General features: G+C 45.5%; 1 protein-coding gene and 1 long non-coding RNA gene across 3 annotated transcripts in view; one reads left to right on the top strand and one right to left on the bottom strand.

Moving 5' to 3' along the window:
* Window positions 1-11,309: 11,309 nt before the first annotated feature.
* CCDC112 (coiled-coil domain containing 112) overlaps window positions 11,310-27,178 on the top strand; it is a 29,973-nt gene continuing 14,104 nt past the window's right edge. For both annotated transcript variants that reach the window (XM_075067162.1, XM_032789134.2), the window contains exons 1-3: window positions 11,310-11,396; window positions 15,733-15,854; window positions 27,053-27,174. In XM_075067162.1, coding sequence (XP_074923263.1) covers window positions 11,361-11,396; window positions 15,733-15,854; window positions 27,053-27,174 — 280 coding nt within the window. In that variant the 5' untranslated portion in view covers window positions 11,310-11,360. The remainder of the gene's footprint in view (window positions 11,397-15,732; window positions 15,855-27,052; window positions 27,175-27,178) is intronic.
* Window positions 17,106-20,546, bottom strand: LOC142046988 (uncharacterized). Its single transcript, XR_012656125.1, has 2 exons — window positions 19,925-20,546; window positions 17,106-17,530 (listed from the first exon to the last, which is right to left on the bottom strand). It is a non-coding gene; the product is annotated as an uncharacterized LOC142046988 (long non-coding RNA).

Raw genomic sequence — 27,178 nt, 5'->3', positions numbered from 1 at the left:
ATCATTCCCCTCTATTCGACATTGGTGAGGCCTCACCTAAAGTACTGTGTCCAGTTTTGGGCCCCACACTACAGGAAAGATGTGGAAAAATTGGAAAGAGTCTAGCGGAGGGCAACAAAAATTATTAGGGGGCTGGAGCACATGATTAATGAGAAGAGGCTGAGGGAACTGGGATTGTTTAGTCTGCAGAAGAGAAGAATGAGGGGGGATTTGACAGCTGCTTTCAACTTCCTGAAACAGGGTTCCAAAGAGGATGGACTAGACTGTTCTCTGCGGTACCAGATGACAGAACAATGAGTAAAGGTCTCAAGTTGCAGTGGGGGAGGTTTAGCTTGGATATTAGGAAAAAAATTTTCACTAGGAGGGTGGTGAAGCACTGAAATGGGTTACCTGGGGAGCGGGGAGTGGAATCTCCTTCCTTAGAGGTTTTTAAGGCCTGGCTTGACAAAGCCTTGGCTGGGATAATTTACTTGGTGTTGGTCCAGCTTTGAGCAGGGGATTGGATTGAATGACCCCCTGAGGTCCCTTCCAACCCTGATATTCTATGAAACGGTTGGGGTGCGGGCTCTGGCTGAGGGTGTGGGCCCTGGGGTGGGGCAGGGCCAGGGATTAGGAGTTAAGGGTGCAGGCAAGCTGCCCCTGGCAGGAGCCAGAGAGGAGGACTTCCCCCCCTCACCCCCCAACCCTACCTCCGACAGCAGCAGTGAGCTCTGGGGGAGGGGCCCCCCTCCTCCACCGGTAGCACACTCACCTTGCACCACTGTCACTGCACATGTTCCTAGGGCCCCTCTCAGGTCCAGGAAGCCCCCTTGCCTCCCCTGTAGTGGGTGGGGGGGGGGGCTGCCTCACATGTGTGCCTCCTCCCCTGCTGCTGCCTCTCACTGTAGCCTCGCTGGGGGGGGTGGATGGGACTGCCTCTTGCCCAGTGTGGGGCAGGAGCAGTGACTGTGGCAGGGGCTCTCCCTGTGCTGGTGGAGAATCTCACTGGAAAAAGGAAGAGTCTGTCCATCTGAGGCAGAAGGGCAGGGTTAGGGCTAGCCTGGGTCAGTCTGTCCTGGCACTAGTGGTTGGGAAACGCTAGGACCCTTCAGTGGCAGTTGATGCTGGGAGCTGGCAGAGCGGAGCACAGTGCAGAGCTGCAGGGTAGCTGCCCGCTGGCCAGGGCGCAGGCAGGGCTGCTCAGGGGAGGTGCGTGGGGGTGGCAGGCAGGGCCAGGGGAGAGACCCGGCCCCAAATATTGGTGGAGCCAGGCCCCATGCCCTGAATATTGCTGGAGCACGGGCACCACGGACCCATATAACTTGCTGCCCCTGACTTTTATCCAGGTCTTAGGGCTGTATGTATTGCATGATCTAGCTGTCTTAGGGCAGGATCTATATAGCCTTTATTAGTACAAATAGTAATTTTGGACTGGCTCCAGTGTGGAGGTATAGTGTGTTTAATATGGCATGTGAGACAGCCTAACAAGTTTCAGGAATCCTGTATAAAAAACACTATTAGTGGACAGGGCCACCTAGAGGTTTCAGGGGGCCTGGGGTCTTCAGCGGCAGGGGTCCTTCCGCTCCGGGTCTTCGGGGCACTTTGGCGGCGGATCCTGGAGTGAGTGAAAGACCCGCTGCCGAAGTGCCACCGAAGACCCGGAGCAGAAGGAGCCCTCACTGCCGAAGACCTGGAGCAGAAGAAGCTCCAGGTCTTTGGCAACGGGTCCTTCACTCGCTCCAAGTGTGTTTGGCGGCACTTAAAGACCTGCCACCGAAAACTCTCATGGGGCCCCCTGCAGGGCCTGGGGCAAATTGCCCCACTTGCCCCCACCCCCCTTTGGGCAGCCCTGTTAGTGGACTAAAGCCCTTTGTTATAGAGTCTGCTGCTGGACATTTGAAGGGGCTGTTCTGGACAAAACAAGCAAACAATTAGTAATCCATGTGACATTTCACATCTTTCTCTTTCAACTATCATTTTGGAAGAATGTCAAGGTCCTTCATCATTTACAATCAACTGGATATTTCTGTTACCATCAAAGCATCTCGTTGATTTTCCTCTGGCATTATGCCTTGCAGCAATGTTCCAGTTCTCAGTTTGCTGTTTATTACAGAAAAGCAACTTGCAACTTTTTTTTCTATAGATTCCAAAAGACCCCACAAAACCGTTGCTTTGATTCCTGTGAAGAAGCACTGGGAAAATGTAGTTTCCTTTGAACTACCACAGGAACCAGTTCAGACTTCTGGGGTACATTGGAGTGGTTGCATGTGGTACCAAATTACCAAGGTTACTTGCACACTTATATTCAGACACTTGTCCATTTTAAGTATTCACAAGGCATCTGGTGGTGCTGGAGCATGTAGTGGTGAGATGGGAGGGAGAAGAAAGGAAAGGAGGTTAGAGACAAGGTTTAGAGCCTCTTTGTGTATTGCATATCAAGGAAACAAACTCCCTCCTAGCGAACTTCCATTCAGAAACTTTCTATCCCATTTGGTTTTACATATCAGTATTTTATTATGTATATCGGAGACTGTAAAATATGTGCTGTTTGTTTCTATAAAGAAAAATTATCAGGAAATTCAATGCTGTTACAAGTGACTAGCTGTTTTTCAGATGACATCTGGTGGGCAAACCAGAGATACAGTTGGAATAGTAACTCCAGATGTAAATCTCTTCTTCCCTTAACTCAGTATGACAGTGACCAGCTCTTAAACCTCATCTACAGTAAAGAATTATACCATTATCAGTACTAGTTGTAACAGTGCAGTGCATCCATGCTAGCAATCCTATTTCAGGTATACTTGGTGCTCAGCGAACATGCAGTCTTCCTTGCTAGTGTTACAGGGCCTGTGGATTGTTGCCATAATTCCTGGCACAGCTCTTTGGAGCAAATGCTTATCATCTATGAATCTATAATGTATATTTGCCCGTTCACATTTTTGTTATCCCAATGGATTCATTGAATGGGTTTGTCCTGCCCAAGGGGCCATAAGGATTAGGGATTATGCCTTGCTGTGACTTCACACTTTTAGATGGTAGAGGGTGACCAGCCTGCCTGGATGCTTAGGCACTCTTACAGTGAGTGCTGCCATCTCTTGGAGGTAAGGAGCTTGACTTCATTCATTAATCATAGAAGATTAGGGTTGGAAGAGACCTCAGGAGGTCATCTAGTCTAACCCCCTGCTCAAAGCAGGACTAACACCAACTAAATCATCCCAGCCAGGGCTTTGTCAAACCAGGTCTTAAAAACCTCTAAGGAAGGAGATTCCACCACCTCCCTAGGTAACTCATTCCAATGCTTCACCAACCTCCTAGTGAAATAGTGTTTCCCAATATCCAACTTAGACCTCTCCCACTGCAACTTGAGAGCACTGCTTCTTGTTCTGTCATCTACCACCACAGAGAACAGCCTAGCTCCATCCTCTTTGGAACCCCCTTCAGGAAGCTGAAAGCTGCTACCAAATCCCCCCTTACTCTTTTCTTCTGCAGACTAAATAAGCCCAGTTCCTTTTTTTTTTTTTGAAGTAACTTTGTGTCTTTAATTTGGGTTGACTTTTCTGGTCCTTGTTATGTAGCTACTCTAATGGCTCACTCTTTGATCCAGAGATAGGAGTGGGTCTGGACACTAGGTCCCCTGAGGAAGGACACCCCTCTGAGCCCCTTAAGCCAGCCCGGAGAGTTCCTTCATCTCCTCCTCTGCTGCCTAATGCACTGGGGCTACCAGGGGTTGTATCCCTCATTGGATGCAGTAGGGCAGTGAATGGGTGCTGGGGCAGCATGTTGAGATAAATGCATTTTCTTGGGGATATGGTGGATGGGTACATTGCTATGTAATCCCTTTTCTTTGTTCTAGTTTTAGGATATCAGATGCTGCTGAGGCAATCTTGTGACAGCTCTGCTATCCCAAAATAGTTAAGTATATCATGGGTTAGCTGCTACCAAATCTTTGATTGTTTTCCTTTGTGTTTCCAGCTTAATATTTTTTTCGAAATGCATGTTGTATTTTTTTTTATGCGCTTGTAATGGGACCCCCAGGGTGCAGCCTGGGACCGCTGTACCCACTTAACTCTCTCCAGCCTGGGCTGTCTCTCACAGTGCCTTGCTAGTGACCAGCAGCAAACTCCTCCAGGCGCTGTTATCACTCAGCACAATCGCATGTGGAGACCCCACAGCCAGCTAGATTGCATGAATGCTCCCAGAGCCACTCAAAAATCACACAGAGAAAGGCACCGGAGCCAAATCTCTCCAGCTCCTAGCACTGTATCTCAGGAATATACTGTCAAGATGAACAGTGCAAATTTATTAATTGGTTCACCACTTCATCACTGGAAAGTGGATATACATCAGCCTTTGCAAACCTGAGCAGTTTTGCCACACACTTCATACAAACTCACTGGTAAAGATAAACAGTAAAACAAATTTATTGACAACAAAAGATAGATTTTAAGTGATTATGTGATAAGCAAAAAGTCAGAGTTAGTTACCAAAATAAAATATAAGCACGCAGTCTAAACTCTCAACCCAATTAGACTGTGCAGTTTTTCTCACCGCACTGGATATTACAGTCCTTAATATACAGGTTTTGTCCATTAAACTTGGGCCAGTCTCCTCAGCTGGAGTGTTCAGTCTTCTCTGTGTGTCTTTTGGCTTGTCTACACTGGAACTTTACAGCGCTGCAACTTTCTTGCTCAGGGGTGTGAAAAAAAACTCCTCTGAGCACTGCAAGTTTCAGTGCTGTAACATGCCAGTATAGGCAGTGCACCGGTGCTGGGAGCCATGCTCCCCGCATTGGTAGCTACACCCTTCATGGAGGTGGGTTTTTTAGAGTGCTAGGAGAACTCTCTCCCAGCACTGTGCCACACTTTAACATTGCCAGTGTAGAGAAGCCCTTCGTTGCTGGTAGCATAGGTGTGGCAGGAGAAAGCCAAGCATGGGGCCCCTGTGTTCTGTTTAATACCCTCAGTCCCATGTGCTTGGAGGCACAAGTCCAGGAATGTCTGGGGGACAATGCTAAGTCTCCCTGCAATGTTGAACAATTCCCCTAGTGTGGCCTCATGCACATGAGTCATTGAATTGTAGTTCCTTTTCTGGACAGTGGCTGTTGATGGGTTGTTTGACACCCTGTCTGGGCATTGGTTACTTTCCTTGCTGTTGCATCTGGGGAGCTATATCTGGCTGATTCCCCAACTTCCAGCATGTTTTAGTGACAACTATACAACACCATTCTCATAACTGCATATGCATGAATTATATACATATATGGATACAGAAAGGACTTTCAGCAGGGAAAGATTATGATCTGCTGATACCTTACAAGGCAAGCTTTATATGTAAGATCATGATTATATAAAAAGGAATATGGGAGTTACAGTATGCTCCCCCAAGATATAGAATGTCACATTAAAAAAATATTTTTTTCATTGTGTTTTTGTGTCCTCCTTTACTACAGAGGTTTGTTCTTGAGGAGGGGAGAGGTAAAGCTGCGACCAGTTGAGCATCACCTCAGATGCTCGCAAGCCCACGTGCAGCTAATAGCTGAGTGGGTTGACACATGAGAGCTATTAATGTCAAATCTGTCACCGAAGGGACGACTAATTTCACAATTGCAGCTGCAGAGTTTGCACTTTTTGCCCACACAGGCACTGTAACAGAGGGACCCATTAATTGTGGGATAGAATGGAGTTTGGACTTGCTCAGAGCAAGTGTCCCTATGTTTATCTTAGGTACTTAAATGGCCTCCATCACCCTAGTGTCTGAGCATCTTACAGTCTTGTAATGTATATATCCTCACAACAGCCCTTTAAGGGTGCAAACTACATGATCCTCATTTCAGAGATGGGAAACTGAGTCGCAGAGCGACTACCTGACTTGCCTCAGGAATCTTGGGTTTCCAAAGTCCTAGGCTAGCACCTTATCCACAACTATCCTTCCTCTTCACTGCTTGTGTACCACAGCAAACATTTTAATATGTGGACAGAAGGTGTTACAGGCATTTGAAGGGAGGTCAAAATGGTACAAGCAATGCCAAAAGGCTTTATTATTGACAGGATATTGTAAAGCCAAATCCTGAATTATTTACTTAGTTTTGCACAGGAGTTTGCCTTAGTAAGGACTGAGTAAATGAACTTCAGGATCTGGCCCACTCTGCAGAAATTTGAACTACTCTAAGGCTGTCTATACTGAATTTCTTGTTTAACTTCCTGCTCAGAAGAAGGTCCAAATGGCAGTGTTAAAAATGCTGGCAGCTGAGGGAGCCTTGTCTCCTTGTCTGCACTAGCACTCCCCCATTGCTACCACTTCTGGAGCTGCATCAATGCTAGCAATAGTGTGTATGTTTTGTCACAAAATGGCAATGTACAAAGCCTCATCACAGAGGATTAAAATTCCTTTTGTCTGTTTTCTAGGCTGAATATAATGCATGTCAGGGCAGAGTGCATATCGTGAGTCATGGAAAACAAAGCAAGCCTGTTTTGATTAGACTCTGCCTACATTACAATAGAAATCATGCTAGCAACAACTAAATATGGTTGATGCTAGCATGGTTTCCATGACTATTCTAAACAAGGGCCTTTTCAAGTTACTCACATAATAAAACAATGTTAATATTTGGGCCCCCAGCTAGGCAAACCTTTACCTCCTGATAAGAAGTCATTTTAAAACAGAGTTTTCAGTACTGGTTTCTGCTACTGCGGCTGTGCTGGGTGGTCTGTCTGGAGCATAGGTTTGTTAAATAGCTCAGTGGTTTGAGCATTAGCCTGCTAAACCCAGGGTTGTGAGTCCAAACCTTGAGGGGGCCACTTAGGGATCTGGGGCAAAATCAGTACTTGGTCCTGCTAGTGAAGGCAGGGGGCTGGACTTGATGACCCTTCGGGGTCCCTTCCAGTTCTAGGAGATAGGTATATCTCCAATAATAATAAAATAAAAACTGCTTTAAAAAAAAGTCTCTAGACTAGATCATTACTTCATTTACAAACCTACTTTTTTATTAAAATTCTGTTCCAGTCACAGCTGGCCAGCACAACTGAATTAGCAGAAGCCATTATTAACCCCACCCTCAGACCAGATCCTGATGTCTGGCTGAATTGCATATAGCACTGATTTGAAGGTGTGAGGGTGCAAACATGGTGTAATGCTCACCTTTGGATTCCCCCACGCCTGGAGCTGCTGTGTGCCCTGCCATAAATGAGAACAGTCTTGGACCTGATTTTCAGAGGTGCTGAGCACCCACATCTCCTGTTGTCTTGAACTGAAGATACAAATACTCAGTGCTTCTGGAAGCCAGGCACAAGGTATCTCTGTTTTTGGATGCCCAGCCTGAAGCACCCAAAATCAGTAGCCACCTCTGAAAAGTTTGGCCTAAATATCCTCTAACTGGCAAATCCCTTTCCTCCCCCCAAATTGCCCACTCTTAAAAAATATAAACTAACTGCAGTAGCATCATGTGTCATGAATGCAATGTCATGCACTATACATATAAAGTAAACAGAGGGGTAGCAAATAAGATATTATCACATTTTCAGCAAGTGCATATCTTTCCTTTGTTACCACTGAAGACCAAATCACGCAATCAATGCAAGTTTGCCTGAGTAAGATCTAATAAGAGCTAAATCCTGACATTCTTACTCTTTTCTATGTGTTTAGCTGGTTAATTAGCAGTTATTGCAAACAAAATAAATGGCACAACTTAGAACTGTATCCCACCTCCAATAACTATTCAATCATGTGATCCCCATTGGAACTGGTCAGTAGTTCTCCACCTGTGCACAGTGACCACCCAAGGGGAGCACCAGCAGATGTCTCAAGGACTGTGGGAGATAGGTATTTCTGGCATCTCAGCCAATGAACCATGGCACCTCCAACTAAGTGCAGTGAGAAATAGTGCAAAGGATTCTGGGGCATATGGGGAATAAATTGTGAATTGTTGTGTATGGCTTTGCAGTTTGGAAATGGGTGAGAAATCATAGTATGACTGAGAGACCCTCAATAAATTTGCTTGCTGAAGCCTGACGTGTTGCATAGCTCAAGGTCTGAACTGCTCTCAACTGCTAATTCCACTAAAGGAAACCTTAGAATGGTTGATAAACCAGCAGTGAATGAAGCAAAGCAAATACGAACAGGTACTACAGGATACATCTTGTCACTCTGACATCAGAGTGATGCAAGATACAGACAAAGAAAATTAGAAAACACTGTAATGGAAAGACTAAAGATATTTTTCAGACCACTGCAGGTAGCAGTCTGTAAGAACAATCCTCAATTTACACAGAAGACTATTTTCAGGTTTTGAAACATTTCCCATTCCCTGCTAATTTCTATTCAGAGTTGATACATAAAAATCACCAACACAAAGAAATCAAATGTAATCGCAATCATAAAAAACAAAAAGGAAAAATAAGTCGGAAAATGCTCTTAAAAACATCAATTAGGCAATAAAATGTCTTCAGCATAGGCCATTTAGTTAGCATCTGTGAATGCTTTTGTGTTCTGCAGCTGGGAACAGCATCAGTTCCTGAAATCTCTTTAGCTAGCAAAGCCACAATTTGAACAGATTATTTCCAGTGTGCAGAAAAATTCAACTGACAGCTATTTAAAAGTTTAACTGGAATAAAGGATGTGAGCAAAAATATAAGACCATGAGAGTTTCACAAAATTTACTGAGTACATTTAAAACATTTTCTTCATCTTTGCAGCATAACAAAGGACGTACTCCCATCTACCTCGATCAATAAATCAGTATGAAAACTTTTAAATCCACAAATAAATAGAGCTTGAGCTAGTACCAAACAAATCTCCCAGCTCCTTTGGTCATGAGGGAAAGAGAGAATATGTATATATCAGTCATTTGTCTCTGGGTCTCCCTCAGAAATCGGCCGGGGCCTACCCTGACTAACCTCAGCCACAGACCTGTCATGAGGGGTTGAGGTTATGGGGGAGAAGAAAGTATAGGTAGTAGCATAACTTGCTTTTCTTACATTTCAGGGTTTTTTACTTATAGGGACCCCCTTGCAGATTACATGGCTTTTGTACAAGTTACAAATGAGATCTTGTACATGATAGCTGCAACAGTACAAGTCCAATAAACTACTTGAGAACCAAGTTTTCTAAAGTTTAAGGGGTAAAAAATTGAGGCTTCCTTGTATTTTCCATTTAATGTTGCCTGGTTTCATTCCTGGTTGGAGAAATTTATCTCCCCTGGATTCTTTCAGAGACTTCCAATTGGGTTTAAGCTGCTAGTGTTACTCTGAAAGTCATCTGAGTCCAGTCACCTGATCTGTCTCCTTCCTGATATTGTCTGATATTTTTTTCTTGTTTTAAGTTCCGTGACTGTGAGGCACTCAAGGCCCAATCCTACAAGGGGATGAGAAGGTGGCTCTCAACACCATACAGGATTGGGAAGTCAGTGTCCAGGAGAAGGTTTTGTCCAAGAGAACCTCTTTTAATCATTTGGAGAATCCTCTATATCACTGCATTTATTTCGCCATTGAAATCTCCTACTTCTCAGGCTTGTCCATCTAGCTACTGTCCTCCCATTCAAGAAGTATTGAAGTTTATCAATAAACTTCTATTCCTCAATGAGCTGGAGAGGATGTTGCTGTACCAGATAATCCTTTATTACACTGTGCTATATTTTCCCAGCTGCTGGAGAAACACACTAGAAAGTTGACCATTCTGGAGAAGTACTGAAACTACACAAGACAGATTGTCCAATTAAGTCAAGGGGAGTCTTCCCACAGATTTCAATAGGCATTGGATCAGGCATTGGATACTACTCTAAAGTAGTAATTGTAATGGAGGTGGCAGCAGGAATACAGTGGTTTGACATTCGTGGAGCAATGGCAATTCAAGCAGCCTCAACTAGCCTTACTTGAATCAGCCACTGGTTTGACATTCCAGATAACTGGTATCAGAAATGAAAACATGTGTAACGCAATCTCCATAGCCTTGTATTAAGCAAGTGCTGCAAAATAGCCCTCCTTTGTATGATACAACACAATGACAGGTGACAGGAGAAATATAGGGCCTTAAGTATATAGGTGTCCATTACCTACTTGAGTAAGTAGAGTAAGGTAGCGCATTCAAACAACAACACAACACCAATGCCCTTAGTCAGCAAGGGGGCATAGTGCTGAATGTCCATGGCCACATTGCTTACCTTTATTCCAGGTGTCTAAAAGCTCCACAGGGTTATTACTGATCTGGTGCAGCCAAGTTAATCGCAGATGACTGCATGGCCACTGCCAGTAGCCTTCAATCAATAGCAGTTGAATTACAGATGGAAAAATATAACAGGCACTGTAATCTGCAGAGAGGTTTATACAAAGATACAATTTTTCCTTCCACATCATGAGCACTAACAGAAACAGCATATTCTGACTGCAACTCTTACTCATATGGTTCAAATACTGTAGTTCTGTAGGAACATTTCCCTATTGTTAATCATTGCAAAGGCAAAAAAAACCGTACAAACAACTAAACTGTAGTTGAACTCAAAAACAGATTCAATTTTTTTTGAACTACAGCTGACCTGTGAAATACAGAAGCTGTGTCAACTGGAAAAATAGTATACTGTATATATTTTTTCAAAAAAACCAAAAAAGTTATTGCAAAATCCTTTCTGTAGAAACCCCTTGGCTAAAATTAGTTATACAACATTAATTTAAAGAATTACATTTTCCAACTTTGTAAATTTAACACACAATGTTAATGTAGTTTTTTGCCAGTAAAGATCTGATCGTTGGTCCTTACTCATGGGATGGAGGTACCTGGTGGTTAACAACAGATATAATCGGTTCAGATTACACTCAGGCTAAAACTTTTGCATAAATGCTGCAAGACTAGTACTAAAAATGCAATCGCACCGATTGGGTAAAAGCATCTAAAAGCGTAGACAACTGGGTGGTGGTACAAAATGACTCTTCTTAAGCAGTCCCCTAAACAGCCTGCGCTGTGCTTGTAACGGGTCAAAACGTGTCACACCTCAGACACCTGTGAACGCTGGAGCCGTGTGAGCACGGCACCCGGTTAATGGGAGCCGCAGAACCCGGCCGCGCGCTACGTCTGAGTAAACAGGGTTCGAGGGAGAACCAGAAGCACCAGCGGCCCGGCTGCCTCCACACGTGAGACTCAGGCACTTGACACGTGCCAGTCTCAGGTTGTGGAACGCTGACTACCCGGCTTGGGATGGGCGGAGCTTAGCCGCTCACACCACCCCCGCTAGGAGAGCGCCGTCCGCTACCAGAGAAAAGCTCCGCCCCCAGAACTGCGACCCAGCCCCCGCGCGTCCCGCCCTGTGAAACCCCGCCCCTAGGCCGCGTTCCTGCGACCCCGACGGCCGCGCGTAACCCCCTAGCCCGAAGAAAGGAGTCGCGCTGGCCTCCAAGATGGCGGCCATGGCAACGGCGTCCGGGCAGCAGCAGGTAAAGGCCCGGCCGGCAGCGCCGTCCGGTGACGAAAACGGGCTCCGGGGCAGCGAGTCCGCTGCGGCTTATCCTTGTCGAGGGGATTCTGGGCCGTTCCCCCCTTCACCCGGCGGGGAGAGAGCCCCGGGCGAGCCGGGTCCTGTGTCTGCCAGAGAAACAAAAGCTGCTGCGGCCCAAAGCGTGTCCCGCCGACCCGCGGCCGCCCTGGGGCCCCGCGCGGCCGCCCCGCAGCTGGGGCGCGTGCAGGTGAAGGGAGGCACCGCGGTCACAGCAGTACCGGACGTTCTGTGACGTCAGGGAGCTCCTCGTGCCTTCAGAGGCCCCAGGGAGCGGCCGGCCTGTGGCAAAAATCATAAAATGATTAAAACAAATAATCCAGCCTGTCCCGGGCTTTGTGCTGGAGGCGGGGCTGTGCCAGGGCCCCGCCCCCCATCAGTGCTGCACCGCAAATCACTCCTGGAGCCTTCCCTACAAAATACCTGGGCCAGTTGAGGGCCTAAAGAAGAGCTCTGTGGGGCACAGGAAAACTTGTCTCTCTCACCAACAGAAGTCGGTCTGATAAAAGCTATTACCTCACCCACCCTATTTCTCTAACATCCTGGGCCCCACATGTCTACAGCAACACTGCATATAGCCAGTTCAGTCTGCTCTGGAACGTTTCTGCCATGTTACCTGATTGTCCCGCTGTCCATCACGCTGCAATTACATGCCCCAGTGACAGGCTGTTTAGAAGTATCTAAATCAGTGGTTCCCCAATCTTTTCCTGGCTGTCCCACTGCTGTCTGCCCCCTTTTCCTGGGAGTTGAGGCCAGGAGTGGAGCTGCAGCTGGAGGCATGGGGGGCACAGGGCGCATAGGAGCAAAGGGGCTGTAGCGGGGAGCGGGGCTGGGGCCAGGAAAGGAGCCACAGCAAGGGCAGAAGCTGGGGGTATGGCTGGGAACTGAGTTGGGGGCAGAGAGGGGCCAAGGCACGGGCGGGGAGGCAGAGGTTGGGAGCCAGGGCTGGAGCAGAGCTGGGGCTGGGTGGCCCTGCTACCCCGAATGTTCCTCAGTGTCCACATAGGGAGGCAGGACCCACACTGACCTAAGTTGTATTCAGTGTTGTAGCAGTGTTAGCCCCAAGATATTAGACAATGTGACGATATCTTTTATTGAACCAACTTCTGTATTTAGCCCAATAGAAGATATTACTTCACCCACCTCATCTCTAGAAGTACCTAAAATTCACCTTTACCCTGCTATAACGTGGTTATGGGGAGCCAAAAATCTCTAGTGCATTATAGCTGAAACGCCATTATATCGGGGTAGCGGCAGCAGGGCTCCAGCTGCTGCGGGAAGCCCAGGCCCTTTAAATCGCCAGCGAGCCCCGCTGCCGCAGCCCCGGGGTAACAGCAGCTGGGCTCCAGCGGATTTAAAGGGCCCACGGCTTCCCACAGCAGCCAGAGCCCTGGACCCTTTAAAGTGCCACCGGAGTCCTGCTGCTACCGCACTATACACAAACTCATGTTATATCGGGTCGTGTTATAGTGGGGTAGAGGTGTATTTAATTCAAGGTTAGTTCTTGGTTTCATCTTGCATTCTGCAGGGTTTTCCCATTATGATATTCTGTTTTGTTGGTTTCCTACTGATAATCCTAACTCTGTATCTCCACTCGAGCATTTGGATAATACAATGCAGGGGTTCTCAAACTGAGGGTAGGGAGGTTATTACATGGGGGGACACAAACTGTCAGGCTCCACTCCAAACCCCACTTTGACTCCAGCATTTATATGGTGTTAAATATGTAAAAAAGTGTTTTTAATTTATGAGGGGGTTACACTCAGAGGCTTTCTGTGTGAAAGCCTGTACACCAGTACAAAAGTTTGAGAACCCTTGATATAGTGTAACTCATAGAATTGTAGGATTCCCACACGTGTCACGTAGGTTTTTAACTCTACAGAGCCCAGAATCTCAGTGGTTGCTGAGTGACTAAATGTGGCATGATGAATAAAAATCAAGCTGGGTTCTTCTAGTGCATGATAACAATAATAAAGGTACTGCTGACTAAATTATGCCATCTTTGACTCCCATACCATCTCATGGTCTTCCAAACTGAGCAAATTTGATATGCAATCATGGAGACATAATAAATATGATATTCCATTATGTCATTTTTATAGTTTCTGAAGAGTGGCCTCTTTAAACATATCATGGACATGGCCAAACTACATTTTCAAGTAGTTAAAAAACAAGCTGCAGTCTAAGTAGACATAGAAAATGCTTTGTTTAAAAATCCTATTATGATATAATTTGACCCTGTACGTGCTGGCTGGCCAAACCCTTTTATAATCCACTTTGATTACAGAGTGTAAACTTTTTGCTTGAGCATGGATGCTTTAAATAAACATAGATAGTGGTCAAGGAGATGAATTTATTTTAACTTCATTTGTTTTCAGCTTGTGATGATGCATTAGCATTCCATGCAGATGTTTCATATCAGCATGTAATGTCTGTTACTGATATTTATTTTTATAGTACCAACAATTCATTAAGCACTTTACAGATTGATATAAGGATAGCATTCCTGCTCCAAGGCACACTCTAAATAGAGAAAATACTGGTGAAGGAAATGGGAGGTGAAAGATTGCAAGCAGAACAAAGCCAGTAAGCAGTCTGTTTAGTATATATCTTATTATTTCCATTTTCTTCCAGTTTGCTTTTGTCCAATAGGAAAAATAAGTGGCAACCCTAATAGACAGAATGAGAGGCATTTCTGCCACTGTGATGCTAGTTCAGATGCTCCAATAAATACTCTTTAGTTGGAGTAGTCAGATTAATTCAACTGTGCCGCAGAGGAGACATGTATTCTCTATATGGCTTAATAAACCCCGAGCCATATAATCTGTTTTCTTCCAGCTGCAGTGGTCATGGGGGTTTGAGTCTCCTCACCCTCCCATTGAGAAGTCATTGACTTTTAGGATGATTTTTCCTATAGAGAACTCCTAATGCTTGTTAACTAGCTACCTTTTGCTGATTTGAGGTAGATTAAAGCCTGGGCTACACTAGCGGGGGGGAGGGGGGCGGGTTTCGAACTGAGATACTCAACTTCAGCTACGCTATTCGTGTAGTTGAAGTTGAAGTATCTTAGTTAGACTTACCTGGCCATCCTCACGGCAGCGAGTCAACTGCCGCGGCTCCCCCATCAACTCCACTTACTCCTCCTGCTGAGGTGGAGTACAGGCATCGATTAGCGGATTGATTTATTGCGTCCAGACGAGACGTGATAAATCAATCCTTGATACATCGAACACTACCCGCCGATCCAGCGGATAGTATAGACATACCCTCAGTCTAAGGGGGTAAAATACTTATTCAATCACTGATCTTCGAATACTACTGAACCTGTCTATGTAAGAGCTAAGGGCCCTTATCTCTACAACCATTACTCTAATTTAGTATCACTTAGTCGAGTTGTCTATTAACTTAAATGGGATTACCACATCAATGTTTCTCAATGTTCTTATTTATTAGTATTGCAATAGCACCTAGGAGCCCCAGTCACAGACCAAGACCCTATTGTGCTAGGTGCTGTACAAACACAGAACAGAGATAGATTGTAAACTCTTTGGGAGGGGACTAAGTGTAAAACAAGAGACAACAAGTGAAACAGATGGGAAGGGGGCACCAAGAAACAATGAGACAGTGCTGGCCAGCATGATGGATAGTGGTCTTAGCACATCAGCAGCCTGTTGTCAACCTTTTAGTAGGCTGAGAGTGAGGATTGCAAAACTGCACACTAAATTACTAGTAGTTATGATATCAAGAATATCCAGAGTTATAACAGAAAATGTGGATGGGTTGTTAAACCTCACGCTTCAGGGTTTAAGCCAATCCCCAGTGATTGGAGGGATAAAACCAGGAAGAAACCGCGGTGTGTGTGTGTGTGTGTGTGGGGATTATTCCACATTTGTGTACTGCAAGATTCTTGCATTTTCCTCTGATGCATATGGTACTGGTCACTATCAGAGAGGATACTAGATGGACCCTGGGTCTGATCCAGAGTGGCAGTTCCAATGACAGGCAACTACTGTTTGATTGTAGTGATATAATGTTGTATTGTTCTTTTTAAGAGCATATTACAGATACAATTCCCAATTCACCACTGCATTACTCCAGCTTTACCCTGGTGTAACTCCACTAAAATCAGTTGAGTTACACAACTAAACAGTTGAGTTCAACGTAAAACTGAAGTAAAATGGTGGTAAATCACATCCACAGTATGTGTTTGTCTTTTAGCTACTATGTTATTGATAATGAATAATAATAAAGAATGCCTTCTTTTGTGTTTTGTACAGAGTGACTGCTGTTTCAGTACTCCAGATTCGGGTCAACACTTTCAATTTCAGAACTGGACAATTAAAGCTGATCAAGCTAAGAAAGCCGAATTCATAAGAACAGCAGAAAAACTAAAAAAACAGTAAGTTAAAGAATATCACCAAAAACACATTCTGCATGGCATTGCTGTGGATGACAGGTTTTGAGGTGATTTAAGATTAGTAGTTGTGACTATCTGCAGGATCTCCAGAATTGTGAGCCTCTGTGTTACCCCTCTCACTTCAGCAAGTGAGAGCTTTGCTGCTGCTAAGCTGTGTCTCAGGTTCCGGACGCACCAGCTTGTCTGCCTTTCCAGCAAACTCTGCCAGTCCAAACTTTCTATAGCAGGTAACAGTAAGTGAAGTCCTATTCCCGAGTTCTGCAGAGACATCTTTCTGTAGTGTACAGCCTCTACTTACTGTACCTCACAAAACCATGTAAATTTTGCTGCTCCTTTAAAGAGATACTACCCAGAAGGTTATTAACTTAAATGGGGTTGGCAAACCCTTTACTCCTATCACAGCACTGAGTTGGATTATAGTAAAAGTAAAGTAACTTTATTCACTATTAGGTTTAAGTGATACGAAGTATAAGGATAGACATGGTTACAGACAAACAAGTAAGGTTTTACTTTTAGAAGCATATTCTAACTTAACTAACTAGAGTCTTGGTTTAAGTAGATTTCTCAGCTATAGTCAGTTTCCAGAGACGTTCAAGCCCCTTTCAGCTCTACACTTTTCTCTTATGTACAAGAGTTGTAGCCTTTTGTATCTGCACAGTAAAGGATACCAAAATGTCTCTCTCTCCTTGCTTATATCTTCCAAAGTTTTATCTTTGTTTACAGAATCAGAAAGCCCTCCTTGGGGGCTCCAGGAGGTCTGCTGTGTCCACCAGGCAACTGATGCCATGTTAATTTTTGAAGTCTCTTGCCCCCGTCAAGATAGTTAAGAGGATATCTTCCTGTGACACACCAAGATACAGTCCAGCCTAATGATTAGCTATGTCACTCCTGCCCTCTAACCTGGGGTGCCTTTTTCAATGCTTTGCTGCTCTAGCCTCCAGCCTGGACTGCTCACAAACAGCCTCCAACATTCAAGTAACTCGCAGTTATGTCTGTGTGTGTGTTGCAGCCAGCCAGCCATACCTTGGCTCTTACCAGTTTTGGTTGTATTGCTGGATGACCCCAAGACACTTCCAGTCTTAGATTTTTGCTCAGAAAGTCTTTTACTACCCACCCCTCTCATGGACAATACCAGTTTATATGAAGCCTATTACTCCTTTAGTAGAAATAATATGCACGCAACTTGCCACTCCAAATGGAGTTTCCCAGACACTTCAATTTAAACACACTGGATTAGATAAAATAAAATAGTTTATTAACTACGGAGAGATTTTAAGTGAGTACAAGTAACAGGGCGTAAAAGTCAGAAACAGTTAAAAGAAAAATAAAGATAAAACACAACTGCTGCCTAACTTAACAAACTATGATAAAGTCAAAGCAACGTTTTCTCACCACATGCTTTTAGTAGTCTTATTGACCAGACTTCTTAGATCAGGACCGCTTCTCCCAAAATCCAACAAATGCTTCAGGTGCTGTGAATGCAAGTGGGGCGGGGAATCTCAGGATGTTTATCTCCTTTTTATAGTTTCAGTCTCCCTCTTGAAAAACATTTTCAGCTAAGATTCAGGAGACATCCTATGGGGAAGGATGTTCCCTATTGCTTTTCCCTCACCTTTTTGAACTTCCTTTATCTCACCATCCTGCTGGATGACTGTTTACTGCATAAATGCAAATTAAGCAGAGCATACATTTCTTTGTTTGAGACAAACCTGTTTGCTAACCTCAGTTAGCAACATGTGTTAATAAAACCATACAGTGGAATCTTATACAGTAGAACCTCAGAGTTACAAACTCCAGAGTTACGAACTGACCGGTCAACCACACACCGCATTTGGAAATGTAAGCGTGCAGCCAGGCAGCAGCAGAGATAAAAGAAAAATGCAAATAGTACTGTGTTAAACATAAGCTACTAAAAAAATAAAGGGAAAGGGAAAAAAACTGACAAGGTAAACAAACTGTTTCTGTGCTTGTTTTATTTAAATTAAGATTGTTAAAAGCAGCATTTTTCTTCTGCCTAATAAAGTTTCAAAGCTGTATTAAGTCAATGTTCAGTTGTAAACTTTTGAAAGAATAACCATAATGTTTTGTTCAGTTTTATGATTCCATTTCATAGTTACGAACAACTTCCATTCCCGAGATATTTTTAACTCTGAGGTTCTACTGTATCTTCACATACAATGTTGCCACACATATTTTACCAGGATAGTAATGAGCAGAAAATTATGAGTTTTCAAATGGTACCTCACAAGGCATACTTTGAGCAATTATTACTACAATAGTGTGTAAGGTGTGGACATAGAGGTTCGTTCTGTCATACTCCTCCACTTGCTAGTTTATTGACTTTGCCTTTTATGTAAATGTACTTGCATTGTCTCTCCTTGCTCAGTTTACACTGGAGACACTTTCAAGCAAGTGGGACCACATTCCTTTGTCTAGGGTGGAGTGACTTCAGCTGTACTTGCCAAACACATTTTAAAAACATATTTCCAGCACACAGAATAGTAGGACTAGAGGGGACCTTAGGAGGTCTTCTAGTCCAGTTCCCTGCTCTCAAGGCAGGACTAAGTATTATCTAGATCATCCCTGACAGGTGTTTCTCTAACCTGCTCTTACAGCAAAGAATCCTGTGGCACCTTATAGACTAACAGACGTTTTGGAGCATGAGCTTTCGTGGGTGAATACCCACTTCGTCAGATGCATGTAGTGGAAATTTCCAGGGGCAGTTATATGATGTTGCAGGCAAGCTAGAGATAATGAGGGTTAGTTCAATCAGGGAGATGAGGCCCTGTTCTAGCAGTTGAGGTGTGAAAACCAAGGAGGAGAAACTGGTTTTGTAGTGGCAAGCCATTCACGTCTTGTTTAATCCTGAGCTGATGGTGTCAAATTTGCCGATGAACTGAACCTCAGCAGTTTCTCTTTGAAGTTCGTCCTGAAGTTTTTTTGCTGCAGGATGGCCACCTTAAGGTCTGCTATAGTGTGGCCAGGGAGGTTGAAAGTGCTCTCTACAGGTTTTTTGTAGTATTGCCATTACCTAATATCTTATTTGGTGTCCGTTTATCCTTTTCCGTAGCGACTGTCCAGTTTGGGCCAATGTACATAGCAGAGGGGCATTGCTGGATATGATGGCGTATATTACATTGGTGGACGTGCAGGTGAATGAACCGGTGATGGTGTGGCTGATCTGGTTAGGTCCTGTGATGGTGTCGCTGGTGTAGATATGTGGGCAGAGTTGGCACAGATTTATTTGGGCATAAGCTTTCATGGGTAAAAACCCCACTTCTTCAGATGTATTTACCCACGAAAGCTTATGCCTAAATAAATCTGTTAGTCTTTAAGGTGCCACCGGACTCCTTGTTGTTTTTGCGGATACAAACTAACACGGCTGCCCTCTGATACTTACGGATCTGTGTATTTAAAAAAAAAAGCCACTATCAAAGTCAGCAATTTTGATATCTCTAAAACATCTCATTTTCACATTCCAATCACACAGTTGTTATAGAGGCATATTACTTCTGAGCAAATCTATCCATCTACATTATAGCTCCACCTATGTATGGAACGACATTAGTGCAGCTTGTCCTCCCTGCTGTCTTCCACCATGCTGTGCTCAGCCTTTCAGTGATAGCTTTTTGTAAGGGTTGCTTGCACTGCACTATGCACCTAGATCAGTTCAGATACATTTTTAAAATGTGAACTGCAATCTTAGACAACAAGATAATTTCTTTATTATCTCTGCCCTTGTTCAAGATTAATTGGAACATCTCCCCTACAGTTCATGATCAAATAACCTTGTGGCAACTACATCAATTTTCACATAAACAAGTAATAATAGGGATGTAGTTAATGTATTTTTAGCTTCTTTTAATGTGATCCAGCAGGAGGACAGTGAAAAGAACTGTCACTATGAAACATGGCAGCTGACTCTCAAAGCGTTCCAAGGACTTTATTTGTCTACAGAATTTGGGAACTGCTAAATGACAGCCATGTTAATTTGTTTTTAATCTAGTCTCCTGCTTACTAGAATTCATGCCCCAAAATGTATTTCAGTTTACCTCGTGTTCTTCATTCTTGGTTTAATCCAGGCATTTCCTCAGAGAACATCCTTTCTCTCCTTTTCATTTGGCCCAAGAACAGTATAAATGTTTTTTTTAGCAGGTTTTAGCTTTGCTGGGGAAACATGAGGAAAACTAAATAGGATGCTGAACACAAATAATATTGTTATTGTTTTTAAATGAAATATTAAACACTAAACATAAAATATAAATGGAACCCTGCAGGAATAGATTTCTTTGGCTCTTTTATTTACAAAAATAGAGAAACAAAGTTAGAAAATAATAGCACTGCAACTTAAAGATACCAACTGAAAAAAATAAAAACCTTGAAACAAACATTCATTACTGTAGCCACTTACACTAATTAATCTGGCCTGGGATTTGCAACATTATCTGGGAGCAGTTTTATCAACAGCTTCATGGCAGTAGACTTCCCCACATCAAACTAAACCTTAAATCCAAGCTTGCTATTTGCTTATGGTCAACTAACCACTGGTTTCCTTCCCTTCTATCCCCCCCCCTCCCCCGAGGACTGATAAAACCCCTGGCGTAGGTCTAATTATTGTATTTGTGCAACCCCCATCACTGTAGTACCTCAGCACCTCACAGACTGTAATATATATATCCTGTGGCAAATTGCCGGTATTGTTCTCTGGGTCTCGCGCTTTCTCTTCTCTGGGGTAGGTTCAGGGCGATATTGCTTGCCTCTGAACCAGTTCTTAATCACTCCCCTAGTGTCCTTGGAGGAGGGGAGTGGAGAGGGAGGGACCTGGGCCTGCCCTCTACTCCAGGTCCCAACCCAGGGGCCCTGGGGTTGTGGTGAACCACTTGACTAGCGGTTTCTTCCCCTGGGTTACTTCCCTCTCATATCATACCGTAGCTTGTGAAGGAGCTTCTTCGGCACTGCTCTTCTAGTACAAGCCTGGGTGCCGCCTTACCTAAAGGGTTTCCTGTTGGGCTGCCCCATCGAAATCCACCGCATGGCATGTACTCCGTCCAAACCTTCCTGTTTTCTTCTCTGGACCAAAACTCATTCTCTTCTGCAATCTGCAATCTGCTTTCCAATCCAACCTTTCTCCTTCAACTACCACCCCCTGTCTGACTGAAGCAGGGGTTTATAATCATGACTGGAGGTCAGGTGCTCTACTGAGTCGTGGCTCTAACGGCCAGCAGTGTTCTAAGTTAATCTAAAGCAAACCTTCCCTCCTTGGCAGGGAATAAGGCCCCCTGCGAACACTCTATGCTGCCTTCTGGCTCAGTGCTGTATCACATATCCCCCCCCCCCCACCGCTCAACACCAAGGGGTTGGGCTACTCGCGGACGAGAGGCAGTGTTTTGCGTGAGAGGCCATCAGGTTGCGGCTGTGGCTTCCAGCCCTATGCTGGACCCGAAAATGGAATAGGTTGCAAAGAGAGGAATCCACCGGTCGTCACTGCTGGCATTTCTTTCCTTGTGTTCCTATGCGACCACTCGGAGCGGGGGTGGTGACATGATGCACAAGGGTGTGTAAAATCGCGCCCCCCGAGTGAGAATATATAGCGGGGAGAAGAGTCCTCCATAGCCACAATTTAAGTCGCCAGACATTCCTTTTGGTCAAACACAGCATATAATTTGTTCCCTTGGGGAGGAGCGTTACCGGCTGAGGTACAGGAGATGGGGTTCTCCTCCCTCCCCGTCCATCTGGGGATAAGGACGCACCGAGTCGCCACCTCGAGCGTCCGTCTCTGCAGGGATGATTCCTGCATCGAGTCGGGCCATGGAGTAGCCGTGATGGCAGTATAGGCCTGTGCCGCAAAATCTGCATTAATGCTGCTGTCCGCCGCATCTGTCCACTTTCACTATCTTCGGGCCCCGAGCTTTATCTATGATCCGTCATGGCCCCGCTTGTGGCAAATGAGGGATGAATTCGATCCGATAGTATCAAGGCAACTATACCCAAAAGCTGCTTTCTGACCTGCTTCTTGCGGATCGGTCGAGGCAATCTTGTAGTTGCCTCCACCTTGTTCTCATTGGGTTCACCACCCCTCTCCCTTCTATGCGCATTGCTCCAAGGATATTTGCCCAGCTAGTCCTGATCTACGCATGTCGAGAGGACTTCGGGTGAGCGTGAGACCAGCCAGGTTTCGCAAAGCGTCCAGCACTGCTTCCAACTTTGTCCAGAGCTGTGTCTGCCCAATCAGGGCTAATGTATAACTAATGTCGTCTGAGATAAGGCGGCGGCATAGTTGCATGGGGTTCGAATACTTATCCATGCATCTTTGGAATGTGGCAGGGGCCCCAATGGATTGTCCGAAGAAGGCGAGGTACAGTAGTACTGGAACAGGCTCATCGGGTGTAGAAAAAGCAGATCTTTTCCCTGGCATACCTTGGCCGAGGGTATTTGCCAATATCCTTTGGTCAGTTCTAGGGTGGTTAGTATTTGGCCTTGCCTAACTGATCACAGCTCGTCAAAATGCGTGGTATCGTGTAGGATCGACCGTTGGATACTTTCATTTTAATTTCCGGAAGTCGTTAAAACCTCAGGGTGCCATCAGGCTTGGGGACTAGTACGATCGGACTGGACCACTGGCTGTGGGATTCTTCAATGACCCCGAGTTCCAGCATCTTTCGCACTTCCATCCTAATTTCTTCCCTTTTAGCTTCCGGTATTCGATATGGTCTTATCGTCACCCTTACTCCGGGGCTGGTGACATATGATGTTGGACTAGTGCCGTTCGACCTGGTTGGGTACAAAATACGTCCCTGGTTCCGGTGGATCATTTCAATGACTTCCATCCGTTGTTCTGGGGTTAAGTCAGGAGATATCTTTACCTGCTCCTGCGGGCCGTCTGCCTGAGGTTAGAGCTCCTCGAGTGACCAGACACGTCTCTCTGTCATGCCAGGGCTTCAGTAAGTTGATGTGGTATATTTGCTCTGGCTTCCGGCGGTCTGGTTGTCTAACCTTATAATTCACTTCTCCAATGGCTTCCACTATCTCATATGGTCCGTGCCAACTGGCTAGGAGTTTGCTTTCTGTGGTCGGCACTAACACCATCACCCGTTCCCCCGGCTGAAATCTTCGCATTTCGCCCGACGGTTGTAGTATGTCCGCTGTGCCTCTTGTGCTTTTCTAAATGCTCCCGTACTATCGGGGTTACTCGAGTTATCCGCTCTCGCATCTGTGTCACATGCTCAATAATATTCTTTCCTGGGTTGGGTTGTTCTCCCAATCCTCCTTGGCGATATCCAAATATCCCGCGTGGGTGGCGTCCATAAAGAGTTCAAAGGGAGAAAAACCCGTGGAGAAGGAACGCCTGGGGAACTTCCCCGTATATAGCGAACATTAGATACGGCAAAAGAGTGTCCCAGTCCTTTCCATCCTGTGCTACCACCTTCCGGATCATACTTTTGAGGGTTCGATTGAATCTTTCGACTAGTCCCGTCTGTTTGTGGATGGTAGACGGAGGTCCGAATGGCTTGTATACGGAGCAGGCACATAAGTCTTTCATTAGTTTTGACGTAAACGGGGTTCCCTGGTCTGTCAGGATCTCCTTAGGGATGCCCACTCTGGCGAAAACCTGTAGTAGTTCTTTAGCTATTGCCTTAGACGTGGGGGTTTCTTAAAGGGATGGCCTCTGGATATCGTGTGGCATAGTCAAGGATGACTAGTACGTTTCGGTGGCCCCGTGCCGACTTTTCTAGTGGGCCCACTATGTCCATAGCTATCCTCTCGAACGGGACATCAATAATAGGTAAAGGTACTAGTGGGGCCCGCAAGTGAGGTCGGGGGCTATGCAGCTGGCATTCAGGGCAGGAGGCACAATAACGCTGGACTTCTGCTCGTATTCCTGGCCAATAAAACCTTCTTAGTATTCTATCCAGCGTCTTGTCTACCCCTAGATGTCCCCAAATAAATGACTGTGAGCTAACTCTAGTACGGCCCTTATGTGTTTCCGTGGGACTAGGAGTTGCTCTACTTCTTCCCTCGTATTTGCTCTATTCTGTACAACAGATCACGTTGAGCACGTAATATGGCCTTGGGCCTTGACTTTTCCTTCTACAGGCACTCCATTTACTTCCACTACCTCCTCCCTCACGTTTGCATATAATGGATCTTCGCCTGGTCCTGCCCAAAGGTCTCACGTGCAGTGCTGAACTGACCTAATTCCAGGGGGCCTATTTCAACTCTTCCCCCTGGGGTGCTCCCACTTGGGCCAGGAACCTCCTCTGAGTCCTCCCGTGACCCGAACCTTCTCCTTGTCTCCTGGGCGGGTTCGCCTACCCACAAGGGGAAGTCTTTTGATTAGCTGCCAGAATCCTGGTCCCTAACTTTTTAGCCGCCCTTCGTTCTCGCCTAGCCCTGCGGGGTTTTCCAGGGATGAGAACAATTCTGGAGCAAATTCAGCAAACATTGGGGCGAGGCTATCTTTAGTTGCCTCTGTCTCAACCTGGGGTTGCTACCCTCTCCTGCCTCTATCGGGGTCAGTAAGTTCTCAAACCCAGGGAAGTCTCTCCCAATCAAAACAGGATAAGGGAGCTTGGGGACTACTCCTGCAGAAACTCTGGTGGTATTCCCCTGGATTTCAATCCGTACTGGAATTGTAGGGTAAAAATTCACGGTGCCATGTACGCATGTTACCCCTGTGCTTTTGGCCCGAGTTAGTTGGTCTGTTCCCACCAACTTTCCCGAGACCAACGTGACAGCACTCCCCGAATCTATTAATGCTATGGTTTTTATACCATTCATTTTTACTGGTCTGGTAAATCCATGTGAGGTCAATGTAACCCCTACCAGGTTGATCAGGCCACATTGCTCCCCATAACTCCCCAGATTACACTGCATAGGCACCTCCTTGTTGGGACATTGGGCTGCTATATGCCCCAATTCCCCACATTCATAACACCGTCCCCTCATTCCGGTTATCACCCCCTGCCTGGGGCTAGTTGGCCGGCCCCCCACCACTCTTCCAAACCCCCAGGTCCCTTTCTGGCCTCGAGCCATTCCTCACTGTCGTTCCTCCCGGTTATAGTTTTTCTAGAGTTCTCGACAGTCCGGGGCCTTGGGTTTGGGTTGTCTTCCTGGGTTGCCGTGTCTCCCCGCTTGGAGTCTGGAACAGTTCGCGGGCTGCCAGTTGTCTTTCCACGAGGGAGACCAACTCAATCATCATAGGTAGAGGGGTCATTCTGACCCACCCAAGTCCTGAGTCCTGGTGGTAACCCCCGCATATACCGGTCCAATATTAGTACCTCCATCATCTCCTCAGAGCTATGGGCTTCAGGGCGCAGCCATTTCCGGGTCAGGTGGATCAAGTCAAACAACTGCGTTTCGGGGTGTCTTGTCCTCCATATATCGCCATTCATGGAACCTCTGGGCTCGTAGTGCCGTTGTCACTCCGAACCTGGCCAGGATCTCTGCCTTTAGCTGGGAATAGTTGCTGCTGCAGCTTCTGCAGACATATCGTAATAGACCTTCTGGGCTTCCCCACATAGGAATGGGGCAAGGATACCAGACCATTGTTCTCGGGGCCAGGCCTCCCGCAGGGCTGTTCTCTCAAAGCCAGGAGGTATGCTTCCACATCATCCTCCCTGGTCATTTTTTGTAAGTAATGGCTAGCCCGTATGGTCCGGTCCCTTCCCCGTGTGATTCTGTTCCATAAGGGTCTTCATCTGGCTTATTAGGTCTCTCAGCAGGGCTCGGTCCTGAGCAGCCCTGACTCAGCAGCAGCTGATTAGTCTCTTGCTGCAATCTAGTCGCCTCTTGTTGGGCGGTTGCCTGGACCCTGGTAGCCTCCTGCTGGGCCGCGGTGGCATGTATAAGGGCCTTGACCACGTCGTCCATCTTAAGGGTGGGAGGTTATGTCTCCCCCTGGACTATGTCCCCAGCGCGCAGATCCCACCCTGACACCACGTGTGGCAAATTGCCGGTACTGTTCTCTGGGTCTCGCGCTTTCTCTTCTCTGGGGTAGGTTCAGGGCGATATTGCTTGCCTCTGAACCAGTTCTTAATCACTCCCCTAGTGTCCTTGGAGGAGGGGAGTGGAGAGGGAGGGACCTGGGCCCGCCCTCTACTCCAGGTCCCATGGAGTCAGGTGCTCTAATTGGCCACAGCTGTTCTAGTTAATCTAAAGCAAACCTTCCTCCCTTGGCAGGGAATAAGGCCCCCTGCGAACACTCTTATGCTGCCCTCTGGCCATGCTGTATCACAATCCTCACAATCCCTAAGTACGGTAGGGAAATAATTGTATCCTCATTTACAAATTGAGAACTGAGGAATAGAGACGCTAAATGATTTGTCACGGTCACATGGGGCATCCATGGTATAGCAGGAAATTGAACCCAGGTCTCCCAGTTCTTCGGCTAGTACCCTAACCACTGGATCATCATGGCAGGGAATGTCAGAGGGGAGAGGGGGAAACTGGGCTCTACATATGTAATGAGTTTCATCTGGTTCTCAAAATGATTAGCCACACCCTTATGAAGTAGATAATGGATAAGTAAGGACAACTTCATCTACCACTGAAGTGTGGCCACTTTTGAGGAAGAAAGTGACATCTAACAGTACATCGTCTATAAGGCTCATCTGATGTAGAACCTTGAGTGTAAAGAAAGTACCGTAGTTATAAATTGAGGGAGAAAGTGAGACAGTTCTAAAGGATGTGAAGGACCGCAAGCTCATTAGAAATAAAATCATCATTTAGAATGATCTCTTGACATGAAGAGCAGAATTGTACATCTGTCTGCCTTTGCTGAATACCAGATTTCTGATTACTTCTGTCAGACTTACTGTGTGGCTTGCACTACATATACATCTTGCAAAGGATGTTTCTGATTTTTTTAATTTATTGACATTTACCAACATTAGTGATAAAAATCTAATCCTTCCAACTGATAACACACTAGTTACATGATAAATTAAAAGCAGCTATTCTGATTAATATTCCCTGTATTAAAACCCAGTTTTTAAATTCTGTAATGATGCACTTGTCCGGAGTGCTTAATGAAACTCGTTTATTCAGTCAAAAATAATGACCATTAATTAGAGTTAGTCTAAGTAATTTCTAAGTGGTAATGACTGTGAATTTATATTTTTAATTAATTTTCAAGTGATTTTAAAATGTGATTTCAAAGCCAAGCAACATTTTTTTCCCAGACTTGTGAATATAGAAAAAGACAAAAATGGTAATCTCTACAACAAGAAGAGTGATTTCAGGGTGGAATACAGCACACTGGAAGAACTGGAACATAAAATGACTAACAACAGGAAAGCTGAAAGTAG

Source organism: Chelonoidis abingdonii, chromosome 6 (assembly GCF_003597395.2).
Source record: "Chelonoidis abingdonii isolate Lonesome George chromosome 6, CheloAbing_2.0, whole genome shotgun sequence".
In the NCBI taxonomy this organism is placed as follows: domain Eukaryota; kingdom Metazoa; phylum Chordata; order Testudines; family Testudinidae; genus Chelonoidis; species Chelonoidis abingdonii.
This window is presented reverse-complemented; position numbering and strand designations above follow the sequence as displayed.